This window comes from Sardina pilchardus, chromosome 9, assembly GCF_963854185.1.
Source record: "Sardina pilchardus chromosome 9, fSarPil1.1, whole genome shotgun sequence".
NCBI classification, from domain to species: Eukaryota; Metazoa; Chordata; class Actinopteri; order Clupeiformes; family Clupeidae; genus Sardina; species Sardina pilchardus.
This window is the reverse complement of record NC_085002.1, coordinates 23,698,588-23,712,045: the sequence shown is the minus strand read 5'-3', so window position 1 is coordinate 23,712,045 and position 13,458 is coordinate 23,698,588. Positions and strand designations below refer to the sequence as shown.

Below are 13,458 nucleotides of genomic sequence, written 5' to 3'. Positions count from 1 at the left end.
AGTCGTACAGTAGGCTTTTCTTTCTTTCTTTTCTAGGAACTCCAAACACAACAAAAACTCAACACCATTTTTTCAGAATTATTGTTTCAATGAAAAAGTTATATTACAAATTCAGTTTGATAAATATCAGCAATTCACAAAGCATCATAACCAACAAAAGACATTATTTTCTACATAATCACAAGCTCATCTACTTACATACAAGTTTGGACATCAAAACATTAGCATACCAAATAGGAAAGAATGACTGTGCACATCAAAACAATTTAAACAAAATAGGTATAAAGACTTTCACTTTGTCTTTCTCTCTCTCTCATACACACACACATACTCTCTGATGTGATTTGAATGCTGCGAGCAATTCAGTTTTCTCACAAGTGATCTGTACATTGTACTTACACACATTCCTCTGATGAAACTTCAAGCAAAAGTCAAGCCACACCACAAAAGGCACATCACACCCCCACCCCCCCCAACCTCCCACCATCACTCACACACACACACACACACTTGTAATGGCTTCTCCTTTAACTGAAGGGGCTAATTTGTCTTCAGGGCTGGCCTAATGGAGTGTGTGTCGGGGCTGAGTGTTGGCTGGGTGAGTCAGTGTCTGGGAATACGATGTGGAGCAGCTCTGCTGCGCTTCTCATCACCAAGGGCCTAACAGAAACAAAAAAGTCCCGCTGTAGATTCCCACTGACAGAACTCACAAGTGGGAGGGAGTGCACCAATGAGTGTGGGAAAGACAAGAACACTACTTTTTTTTTTTAAAGCCTTTGAGGTGATGGAGCTTTTGTTTTTTCCCCACCTCATAATCCTTGCATTTAGATGGTTAGGTTTGCTGTAATAAGTATGTGGACAAAGTGTACTCGTCTTTAAGTGCGCATAACACAGAGAAATGATAGGAGTGCGTGGTGAAAGAGCCTCACCTTGCCAAGTGAAATACAAGGAGAATGCATGCTTTTGGTTGCCTGTACTCCATGTGGTTTCTACCAGGAATGCATGTTTGCCTTTCCTTTCAAACCTAAATGAAGTAAGCCACATGCCCAATGGTGTAGCGAGTGTGAATCAAGTAAGCAGTACTTTCAAAATATTTAGGTAGCACCAATCTCTGAGTTTTTAAAACACTCTCTGTCTCTCTGTCTGTCTTTCTCTCTCTCTCTCTCTCTCTCTTTCTCTCTCATACACACACACACAAGCACGCACACACACAGACAAATAATTTATTTATAATACAAAAGCACTGAGTGAATAAAAAAATGGACTTATGCAAAATCACACACATCTTAACATTACATGGCTGCAGAGGACATGAGCTAAAAGTAGCCCTCCTCCCCCACCTCCCTGCTCCCCATATGGGTCAGTACTCTCTCCTCCCCCCCGTGCCCCTGCCTAGGACCAGATCTGTTTAGTTCACAGGACAAGGCACACAGCATTCTCCTCTCAACACACGATGGACTTCTTGTGCCATTCTCTTTCCTTGCAGTTCTTCAAGGGTAGTTCCATACCGGCGGTTCTTTAAGCGGGTTCTCTGAGTGGGCGTCCATGACCTGGCAGCGCGCGCGGGGTGGGGTGGGGGGGGGGGGGGGTCACGGCTAATGCACCCGCGGGAGGAGAGCCAGTCGGAGGCGTGGGCAGGGTGGGGTGGGGAGAGAGAGAGAGTCATAGTGCAGTCGTGTTCCTCGGAGCTGCTGGGCTGTGGCCTCCCGCCCACACACGTGCAGACACACACTCACCCACAAACACACACACACACACACGCATACACAGATACACACACACACACACACACACACACACACACACACACACACACACAGATATACACACACAAACACACACATACACAATGGCACACAAACACACACACACACACACACACACACATACACACACACACACAGACAGACATACACACACACACACAGACATACACAACTTACTCTCATACATGCACAATGCACATGCATACACGCATACACATACATACAAAGGCTTGGAGCCCTTTTTAGTCATAACAACATGCTTTCATTAACGCACACACAACTCACAGCACACGCACACACACACACACACACACACGCGCGCACACACACACACTCTTGGGCTATGAGTCCTTGAGCATACTGATGCGCGCGTAGATCTTGAGGGCCGGCCCCAGTTTAATGTTCATGGCACTCATGAGATGGTCCTCCTTCAGCAGCAGCATGGCCTGCCCGTCGATCTCCTGCGAGCGGAACTCGTCCGCTATCTCCTGGCAGCCTGGACGAGGATGACAAAAACAACTACTTATGGCTGGGAGGGAGGGAACACACAAAAACCACCATGAATGGCAAAAATGCTCCAAACACCCAGGGCTATAATAAGGTAATGATTAGTTTGCAGCACACACTTTTGACAACAAGCAGCGAGTCACCAAGAGCATGAGTTGTGAAATCACTGAATGATTGAATGACGCTGAATGTGATATTAATTAGCTATTCATTTATTTTCTTCCTCTAATGCTGTAAATGTTAATCAGTAGCTCCATGCATTTGTGCTGCCCTAGTTTTAATATGAATTTGAATCTACTTCATAATGTTTACAGTTGTCAGTTTCCCAGTTGAGTGAGTGTTTGTAATGTCAGATAAGTATTTATTGATTTCTTCATACATTTTCATGACCTATTTAGAAGTTTTTACACACTGTCAGAACATACACAGCAGGAGGCCTGCACTGTGAGATCAATTAACTGACCGGTAATCCATCAGAGATGAATAAATACTAAACAAAAACACAGACCCAATACATCCTCTAGCCTTCTGACGATAACTCAGTACTCACAGTTACATTTTATTTTATACTTAATTGTTTACTTGATAATTAGACACTAAATTCAGCCTTACACAAACCTACAAATGTACCTACTGTACCAAAAAATTGTATTGATGAAAGGTTGTTTTGGAAGATTTTAAATGTTAACGTTCTAACTGGAACCCTATTGAGAATGCCAATTTAGAGGCCAATAAGGCAATTGACTGCCAAATTCAGAGGCACCCACCCATGTTTAAGCTCCCGAGTATAATTGTTAAATGGACTAATACAGTATGTGATCAAAGTAGTGTATGCTCAAATAGTGTTACAGGAGCATGAGACAGTAATATGCATCAGAAACCACGACTAGCAGTAGGTGCCTGACCATAACTACAATGTATTATACTTGACAGTTTCTCCATCCCCCTCTAACCACAAGGTGTCATTTCTGTGGCAGCCCACAGGAGGTAATGCATTACCAATCAGGTGTTTGACCACAGTTACCACATCACGCAATCCCAACAGTCGACCATAGGTGGCGCCACTCACCTGGCAGTGAGCGGATGAACTCGTACACCTCCTCCACGTTCCACCTGGTGGGGTCGCAGGGAAGGAAGTGCTGGGGCAGCAGGGGAAGCTCCCGACCGTGGACGTCCTCCTGGTCGGGGCTCGGCTCGTTCTGAGGCCCCTGGGGTCCCGAGCTGGCCACGGAGAGTGGCGAGGGGGGCTCCTCGAAGCTGGACATGTCGGAGCAGGGACTCGACTCACCCTGGCTGGGCTGGGAAGGCATGGGAGACGAGATGGAGCCGCTCTGTGTCTGCTGAGGGGTGGACAGTTTCTAAAACACAGAAACAACAACCGACCGTCAGCCTCTTAATACATAACACGCTGGTTGGCCTAAACAGACTAAACAGACAGCCATGTTTTGTATTTTACACAACATTCCTCACTTGTTAAACACTGCCTTCACAACATGAAAATGTATTTATTTTACCCAACACACGCATGGCAGAGGACCTTTAGATAATTAGCTCCGCCTGTTTTCATCAGGGTTTGTTTGTTTGTCTGTCTGTTTGTTTGTTTGTTCGCAAGATAACTAAAAAAAATATGGATGGATTTCGATGAAATTGTCAGGGAAGGTCTGGAATGACCCAAGGAAGAAACTATTAAATTTTGTCTTTTGCTTGGCGGATGTTTGCGCTCTCTGAGTGCTTTTCTAGTTGGTAACTGTGCTAGCAACTGTGTCAGACGTGTTTCCTGGTTAATGTAAAAGGTGTATTTGAAGAGGGGAGAGTGACCTCTGCACCCTTACCTGTTTCTTGGCATCTGAGCTGGGGCGTCCTCGGTGAGCCCTGCGTCTCCAGCGACTTGCTGTTTTGGTTCGGTCCGGGTGGAAGAGACCAATCCGCTTCGTGCATCCCACGTTATACCTGTTCCAAAACAGCACACTGTTGCTATGGATAATTGGATATAACTCTCCCACAGGTGTTCCCCTGACGCAGATGGCTAACCCGAGAAGTGTTTGTCTGTGCCTTTCCGTTCTTTCCATCAACACATGAATCAGTGACACTTTGAAAACATACACACTACAAACAATGCAGCTACTTCCAACAGTTTCTACATGTAAATCTTCCGTCATTTTTTTTCTATTTTAAATAAAATAATAAATAAAGAACTTCTGACATCCATGACTAAATGGCTGGTTCTTAGGAGCAAGTGTCCCAGCAATTGTGACCAGTAGACCCCTGGTGCTCACAAAATACACATGCATGTCCAGCCTTAAATCCAGGTATGGACAAATATACTGACTGGAACAGCATAAACATGTCATAGATGAACAACACATGAGTTAGATATCATGGCAAAGCTCTTCATCAGACCTACCTTTTAGCGCACACCATTGAGCAGAAGCGCTTGGTGCCTTTGAACTTGTAGGCAAAGTCTACCCAGCCGCAGAACTCACAGGTCAACTTTGGCTCCTCCTCCTGGTCCTTCATATCTGCAACACATATTCTCTCATTTAATCACCAATGTCTTCTTTCTCTCGTGGTTTCTATAACATATTATAGACATTTTCTTTGTTCTTAAAGAGAGATGAAATACTCTTATAAATAAATACTTTTATACACAGTCTACTGTTGAAAGATATGTAGCCTATTGCACATTGCCTAAATGGCTTAACCCTGTGAGTACAGTATTCCTCTGACAGTGTCACGGGCCTTTGCTGGTAATGGCAAGAAGTTCCCCTCACCCTGTTGGTTTGTATCCTCTGGTTCTGAATCGGTGTTGTTGACTAGGTTATGGACCGGGGACTTCTCTGGGTCAGATGGAAGCTGCTGGTCTGGTTTCTTTGGGCTGTCATTCTGAACGGGCGGCCTCTCCATCTGGAAAAAAAGAATAAATAACAGGCAAATGTTATTTGTATGAAAAGAGGCAATTATGAGGCCTATATAGAACTTTTTGAAAGGGTGCATTCATTTTACCCTGGTTACAGCAAACATCATATTTACCAATTGTACATGCATTGACAATGTACTTACACAATAGATAATACAAGTAGGCTACTATATAATCAGGTCAAATAAAAACGATGCTCCATCATCATGCCAGCTGTTGTTGTTACAGTCCAGTCAGGAAACTTTGCAAAACTTAAGTTTTGATCACAGACTGTTTTTGACAAATTGCAGGGTCATTTCCTATATTATCCACTAGGAGGTAGTATATGCTTAAATGTTCCATACCCAGTCCCACAAAACAGGGATTTTTTGTGGGACTGGGTTGCTTGTATGGATACCGGAAAACCCTTTTTACCATGGTAAACAAGCATAGCGACCATTGCATTAAAGGCTGAATAAACAGAAGTAGACATAGCCTACTTAAATGGGTCTTTTCTCTGACAAAAGTAAGATGGTAGTTGAGTAAGTGTCAGTATGAACTTGACCTAATTGAACCGCGGTCCTTTGACCTTGGACTTCAGAGGATGCTGAGAGGATACTCACTGGAAACGGCTCTGCTCCCTCCTGGATGACGAAGCCCTCGATAACGTGCGTGAGGACCTGGGGCTTAACAATGGCTTGAGGGGGCTTGTTCTCCCCGTTCTGCGCCGTGCTGCCAACTACGGCGGGGGCTTCGCAATCATTTCCTGAAGTCATCGTTGGTGGGGGCGTCGCTGGTGTGGTGATAGCCCGTTCTGGGGTTCCTGCTGATGACAACACAAACGTAGGCTACATCAACCATACATCGCTGTTGGTAAGATGAATTGTTTGCGCATTGAGAGTAAATGGATATAGGATACAGCTAGTTTAAAATCTACAGCGATAGTTGAATTTGTAGTAGCATAGCCTCAGTAATAAACGAAGATAGAGCAATCGCATTCCGTAGTAGATGCGCGCTCCATGGAACACACCTCCCTGGTCGCAGCCAGTGATAGAGTGAAAACTAGGATTAGACTAGTAGCAATGCTGAGCATTCTTTAAAAGGTCTATTTTCTGCACCGGTCTGGGTAGCCTACGGTTTTAAATGTTTTGAGTTCCATATCTACAGTAATTAACGTAGCCTACGTTTCGAGAGAATGAAAATAATGAAACCAACACACCCCTCGTCAAAATAACGAATAAATCACTCATTCCGGTAATAGTTTTTTTTTTTAAGAATTGTCAAAATAATATCAGTGGGAAAGTACGCTTACCTATTCTCCTCGAGTTTTAGCAAGAACAGTTTGCGTACTTCATACTTCAATGACTGAATGAAGTCTCACTGAGTGCGTTGTCAGCGACGCAACGGCTATGGCATTGAGTGGTTCGCCTACTCTGCCTCATTCCTAAAAGACTGGAGGCGGGCAGATTTCCTGATGTGTGTGCAACAAGAGAATAAAACACTCGAGTAACGTACGCCGCCCCCTCAGACTCCCACATCTCCGGAAAACCGGTGACACAGAAAAGCCTGGCGGTAGGACAATCTGCAATTCTCACGCTCGACCGGGACACGTTACACGACCACAAGACGCACCAGAATTACCTTCAATGAGTGAAATGTGTAACCTCGCCTCTGAAGTGAATCACTCGGGTGCTTTTATGATGCCCACTGCCTGATATACCATTACAGCACTGTTATTAACTAACCTGACAACAGGCGAAACACAGTACTCCCGTTTTTCACTGCCTGTCGTCAAGCTGTTCCAGTGATTCAATAGGAAACTGTAAATCTATGTCATAACACGCTGTTCTGATTTTACAGCTATTTTTGGGGCCATACCATGGAGGTCTGGGAATAGAATCAGGTCTGGCAATACGTCTCTGGGTTCCTTGGGTCTACTTTTAGTCATCAAAGGAGACACAAACTTTATGTTGAACGCCAATGAAGAGCATGCAGCTTGACTATGTATTCATGCCCAAGCAGCACTATTAAAAACATTATTTTGCCAGAAAAACAATGGCATAAAAACACAAACTTGCTCACAGCAGAATTTGTGTGCAGCTGTTTGAGATGTATTCACAGTGCCAAATTATAGCTGAGGACCAGCAGCTGTGACACACTTGGCTGTGTAGCCTGATTTACTCTTCTGTTTTGGGTACCTTCAAGACACATCATGACTGACAACAGAAATTGTGATGGACAAAAACTCTTGTCTTTGTCATCACATCACTAAAACAAAACTGTAAACATCTTACATTAGGCTTATGAGAAATTTGCTGGAGAGTATACATAAACCAGGTTATGAAATCCATACAAATGCTAAAACAAAAATGATTCAACTTTTGAGGTTCTTACATAGTTTGATGCTGACCTTAGTTACTGTACCAAGGTCAATGTCTGAATCACTTGTCTCTGGATAAAAACAGCTGGAAAGTGTTCTCAAGTATTAAATACCCTCTGGCAATGTTTTCACCTCCTTTTGTGATGCAAAGTCATTTCTAATTGATAGCGCATTCATTCATAACATGATAATGTCATAAATATTTACGAGCCGTCTTGCTTCTCTATTCTTTGAATATAATCGTCATCCTTCTCCTCTTTAGCAACACTGAATACATCAGAGTACATTACTAAACAGTTTTACTCGACAGAATATCATTACTATGCAGTCGTTGTATATAAAGCTTTCAGGCCGGGTAGCCCAAGGCTTGGTCCCTTGTCTGACATCCATTCAAGGCTTTTCCAAACACTTCCACCTATATTTACTTAACAATTAATTCTAAAGCGTACACTTTTCCCTGAAGCATCATACAGAGTAAGGAAAGACCTAAATCATATTTATAGGGCGTGGGAAAAGGTGAGTGTGACTTTGATTTCGTAACACTATGTTCTAGTTGAATTTTCAGGTGCTTGACTAACCACAGGTATAACCAAATCCCGTTGAAATTAGACCAAACACATGAGAAGTGTATTCGTCCAGCAAACACCACTCCTCTCAGATTACATGGATATTCTACTGAGTAGATCCGTGCAGACATTCCTAGTTTTTGAATCTGTGAAATGTTCCACTTGACACTAGATGACCCATGTATCAGCGACGATTAATCTGCCCCTTATCTGAGTGTGGACTAATGACTAAGAATTGGATGGGACATTCGGTGCCAACTTGATAAACTTGATTCACCGGAAAATTAAACTGTTCCACTATAGCAGCAGGCAGAGAAAGCTAGAGATATATATAGAGAGAGAAATAGCAGACAGACGGTCACACACACACACACACACACACACTTACATACATTCTGAGAGAGAGAAGTAGACAGAGCAAGGAAGACTGAGAGTTTTTAAGCGGTTAGTGGAAAAGCACCTTTCTTTCACACCCTACAGTAGGTGCCTACCTCGTGTCTGGTGTGCGGCGGTGGGGGTGTCGGTCTTGGGCTGCTCGGCAGGCTTGGCCCCCTGAGGGGAGGCGTTGGCAGGCTGCTGGGAGCTGTGTGGCGGGCAGCTCTCTCTCACCACCAGGGACGTGGGCTTGTCCTTACACTCCGGAGCCAACCGCGACGCCTGAGCGGGACCACAACAGAGGAGACAGCTGTCAGCGTCAGCAGCAGGGAATAGACCCGACAATGGGCGTGTATGTGTGCGTGTGTGTGTTAGTGTGTGTGTGTGTGTGTGTGTGAGTGTGTCTGTGTGTGTGCAAACTTCACCTTTATATCTGTTTGAGGGCTGGTGCGTGTGTGCTTGTTGTGTTTTGTGTTTGTGTTATGTACCTACACACTTATGTATGTGTGTGTGCGTGTAAATCTGTGGGAACTGAACAGAGGAAGTGAGTTAGGTGTGAAAATGTTGAGTGCGCACTAAGCGGAGTTTAAATTATATATTTGAAAGTGTTTTATTGGCAATGGCAGTACATGCAGGAAGTTGTTAACACAGCTGGTGTAATTTTGGTTACATAATAAGAATTAAGAAACCTCAAGCATCATAGCAGGCAACCATTTAGCATTTATAGTTAATATTTACCAGATGGTTTTTACCAAAGTGCACCATTATCAATGTATGGAGATATATGTTAATATTACAAAAGCATTTCACTTGATTAAACTTCAAGATTACATTCAGGGTTTTGCTATTGGCACTTTATCGCTCAATGCATCAAAACAACTATTTTGCACTACTGTAACAATCAACATCCAGTGATAGATTCACAACTGACATGTGGACATAATTTCGGTAAACACCGTGAAATCACTGTGTTTTCCAATCATTTGCATTCATCATAGTTGTTGGTTTCAAATAGTCGTTGATGGTTTCAAATGAGGAGATAGTTATGTAAATGAGTTTTTTAGATCAACACATATTTTTCAACCCAGATGAACGCACTGAATCGCCTGAAGTTTCCATGCATACTTTTTGCTGTGCTGACTGTGGTCTGAACACCACAAAGATTCATTTGAACTTGTCAAGAGCATCACTAATGCAGCTCGACAATGGGCCGACCACAGTCTCCGTATGCGCTGTGGCTGGGAGGTGTTCCGCTGGAGTTACACTAGGCAGCTAATGAGCAGCGAACACAGAATTCGCGGAAACAAAGTGAACTCAGTTACACAGAGAAAGCTGGAAAGTCCTGCTTGTCAAATACACTACTGTAGATCAAGCAAAATATATTTTGCCTTATTATGAAAGATCTACATGCTTTTGTTGTAAAAATAGACTTCATATGGCACTTTTATGATGAGCACACGTTGTATCGTGTGAGTATCTGTGTGACGGACTGCTGTCACTGCAGTTGAGCATGCGCTCTAACTGCCATACCAACAAGCCTCTTTTAGTGTCACTGTCAAGCTGCAGGTTTAGCACCCCATCTGAGACTGGGTGGAGTGACTGTTGCTTGTCTCCCTTCGCTACAATCTGTTCGACCTTTAAAAAGTCACTACAATACACAGTAGCTCTATGTGTACTGTATGTAGTTGATATTTAATGGAGTGTGACTTGATGCTTGTGGCGAATACCTGATTGGTCTGAGACTGGGTGAGGTGACTACGGTCTCCCTTCACTACAATCTGTACAATACACAGTAGCTCTATGTCTATGTAGTTAATATTCAATTTAGTGTGACTTGATGCTTGTGGCGTGTGTGAATACCTGGTTGGTCTGAGGTGAGGTGACTACTGTTTCCCTTCACTACAATCTGCACAATACACAGTAGCTATCTACTGCAGTTGTCATTTAATGGAGTGTGACTTGATGCTTGTGGCGTGTGTGTGAATAGTACCTGGTTGGGCGTGGGGTGGATCTGCAGGTTGATGGCGGTGAGCTGAACGGGCTGTGCTTTGGCCTGGCTGAGGGCTTGGGCGTGGGCGTGGGCATGGATGTGGGCGTGAGCGTGGGTATGGGGGTGTGCGTGGCCGTGGCCGTGGCCATGGGCATGGGCATGGCCCTGGTGGTGGCCCAGGATGTGGGGGCTGACGGTGGAGTGGAAGATGGTGGCGTGCTGCGTGGGCGTGGCGGCAGGGTGGCTCTGCTGGAGGTGCTGGTTGTGACTCGGGTTCTGTTGCTGGGAGGTGGAGGAGGAGGTGGAGGAGGAGGAGGCCGGTTTGGGCAGCACGGGCACCGGGCCTGGTTGACCCGCGGGCGACGGACCCACGTGGGAGGTGTGGACGGTGAGTGGCTGGGCGTGCAGGTGGGGCTGGATGGAGGCGGTCTGCAGGAGCTGGGTGGTGGTGGTGGTGGCGGCGGCGGCGGAGGGAGCCCCGGTCCTCTGGGGTGCGGGGGCTGCCTGCTGCTGGATGACAAACTGCTGCGGCTGCTGCTTGACCAGCGAGTGCGGCTGGATGTGGGCATAGGCTGCAGGGACACAGACAGAGGCAGAGAGAGACAAACAGGGAATGGTCAGATACGGATTCAGCACACTTTACACTGACCAGCAATCAAGATGCTACGCTAAATAAACACTTATTTCCCCAAAAATAAACAACACCATTTTTATTTATTTATTTATTCATTTATTTATGTTTTGATAGAAACAAACAGTAACACCCATACATAACCAAATTCTGCAATCCTCCAGCAACCGAACAAGTGCTGTGTAAACACAAAGAGAGAGAGAGAGAGGGAGAGAGAGAGAGGGAGAGAGAGAGAGAGAGGGAGGGAGGGAGGGAGGGAGAAACACAGACACACAGTTGTCTGAGGTGCATATGTAATTTCAACAAGGAAGGCTTTGCCTCATAGCATTACACGTGCACACACACATCAGGATTATTTGCTTTTGTACTTCTAGTAATTTTCCTCTGTTGCCTGAACTCAATTACCCCAAACAACTTTGCCATTCCGCAGATGGGAAAAGTAGCCTATTTACGTATCACTGAGACGACTTTGGTTTGACAGCTTGCTCCTCTGTGCTGTCATCTCTCAACACCGTTCACAGATGGTGATGTCAGTCATCACCCGAGTCGTTTGACCCGACAGGCAGCTCAGTCTACTGTTAAACCTCCCAGATTCAGCGATAATGCTCACATTCAAACATGTCAATCAAACATCCATCAAGACCTCTCTTTAACCCCTCGTAAAGAACAAAGGCATAGGCACAGGCCTAATGCAGGTAAATGAGGCGCATCTACTAAAATATAAACAGACACACAAGGGCATAGAAGTGGGCTATCGGACTCATAGGGATATTAAGACTTTTTATGTCTCAAAGATGGAGCCTCATTAGGACTCATAGGGATATTACGACTTATTATGTCTCAAAGATGGAGCCTCATTAGGACTCATAGGGATATTACGACTTATTATGTCTCTTATTGAGTCTCATGTGTGAATTCTGCACATTTATGGGTTGTCATGACCCGGGGGGGGCACGTTTCCCAGATTCGTTAAGAATCTCTTAAGTGCTAAGATCTTTTTAAGAACGCTCCTAAGAAGATCTTAGCACTGAAGAGCTTCTTAATGAATCTGGGAAACGCGGCCATTTTACAGTTGCAGGCCATACAGAAAGGGTTAGTGGGCGCGTAAAGGGGGGTCAGGCTCCTGTGGGATCTTGAAGCATAACTGAGACACTTTTTTTTTTTAGAAAAACAAACGCGTTGGGCAAGTTTCCTCCAGACTCCTGGATGGAAAGAGCGGAGGGCCTGACTGGGACGTCTGGCGCCGTATGGAGAACCGCCGTCTCGTGTGACTCAGCAAACCAGAGTAGCCTACCCCCAAACCACCCCCCACGTCCCATACAGTATAGCCTTTTACCGTAAACATTAATGGACTTGTCCAGACCCGCGCTAACGCAAAACATGTGAAGCTTCGCTAACGGCGGGTGAGAAAGAGAACATCTGGTCCATTGTTGGTTGTCTCGCTCTCGCAGTTTTAGGGGAGAAGGCTGTGATTCGTGACCTGATACTTGAGAGATATATTATGAACAGACAAACTGCCGAAAGGTCTTGACTTGCTTATACTGTATATCACCGAGCCATAAAGATGGCCGAGAGAGCCCTTTTCAAGAGAACTTCACATGAATGTTCCTTCTACGTTAGTCCCTTATAGAAAACTGCTAGGCTGAATCCTGTCCATATTTGAGAGCATGAGAATGAAGAACCTTGACTAAAGACATTGGAATAAAGATATTGACTGTGGACATTGAGCAAAGACATTGCGCAAACACTTTCCCACACACATGCAGTCACATTCACAAAACATCTGCAGACAGACAGACAGACAGACAGACACCCACCCACCCACCCACACACTCACACACACACACGCACACACGCACGCACACACACACACACACACACACACACACACACACACACACACACACACACACACACACACACACACACACTACACATACTTCCACAAAACACACAAACACTCTCTCTCTCTCTCCTCTCTCTCTCTCTCTCTGTCTGTCTCACACACACACACATACACACACCCCCACAATTTCTTTGAGTGGGAGCCAGAAATCTGCAGACTTTCTCCCCTGTGCCGCCTCTGTATATTCCTTGGTCTTCCTGTGCAGATTGTGTGTGTGTGAGGAATGTGAGTGGTGCTGTTAGGAATGAGGCAGGGTTCTGGGCTGCGGTGGAAATGGGGTGACGTTTTCTCACAGCCCAGCACAGTCCAATGTCATTAAGCCCTCAGCCGCGGGATGGAAAAATGTCTCCTTTCTGTTTCTTTCTCGCTTTTGGTGTTGTTGTTGATCCGAGGATCTCGCTGCTCGGGGTATCCAGGGAGGAGCCAGCAGCAGCAGACAGC

The 13,458-nt window shown here is 45.1% G+C and overlaps 1 protein-coding gene across 9 annotated transcripts in view; it reads right to left on the bottom strand.

Moving 5' to 3' along the window:
- Positions 1-67: 67 nt before the first annotated feature.
- The window catches only part of LOC134093102 (polyhomeotic-like protein 2), a 42,171-nt gene continuing 28,780 nt past the window's right edge, over positions 68-13,458 (bottom strand). For 5 of the 9 annotated variants that reach the window (XM_062546417.1, XM_062546418.1, XM_062546412.1 and 2 more), the window contains 9 exons: positions 11,251-11,289; positions 10,481-11,052; positions 8,607-8,772; positions 5,793-5,995; positions 5,045-5,177; positions 4,678-4,792; positions 4,106-4,223; positions 3,343-3,631; positions 68-2,262 (listed from right to left, as the gene is read on the bottom strand). In XM_062546417.1, coding sequence (XP_062402401.1) covers positions 2,108-2,262; positions 3,343-3,631; positions 4,106-4,223; positions 4,678-4,792; positions 5,045-5,177; positions 5,793-5,995; positions 8,607-8,772; positions 10,481-11,052; positions 11,251-11,289 — 1,790 coding nt within the window. In that variant the 3' untranslated portion in view covers positions 68-2,107. The remainder of the gene's footprint in view (positions 2,263-3,342; positions 3,632-4,105; positions 4,224-4,677; positions 4,793-5,044; positions 5,178-5,792; positions 5,996-8,606; positions 8,773-10,480; positions 11,053-11,250; positions 11,290-13,458) is intronic. The other 4 variants (XM_062546415.1, XM_062546420.1, XM_062546414.1 and 1 more) reach the window with 3 other exon arrangements.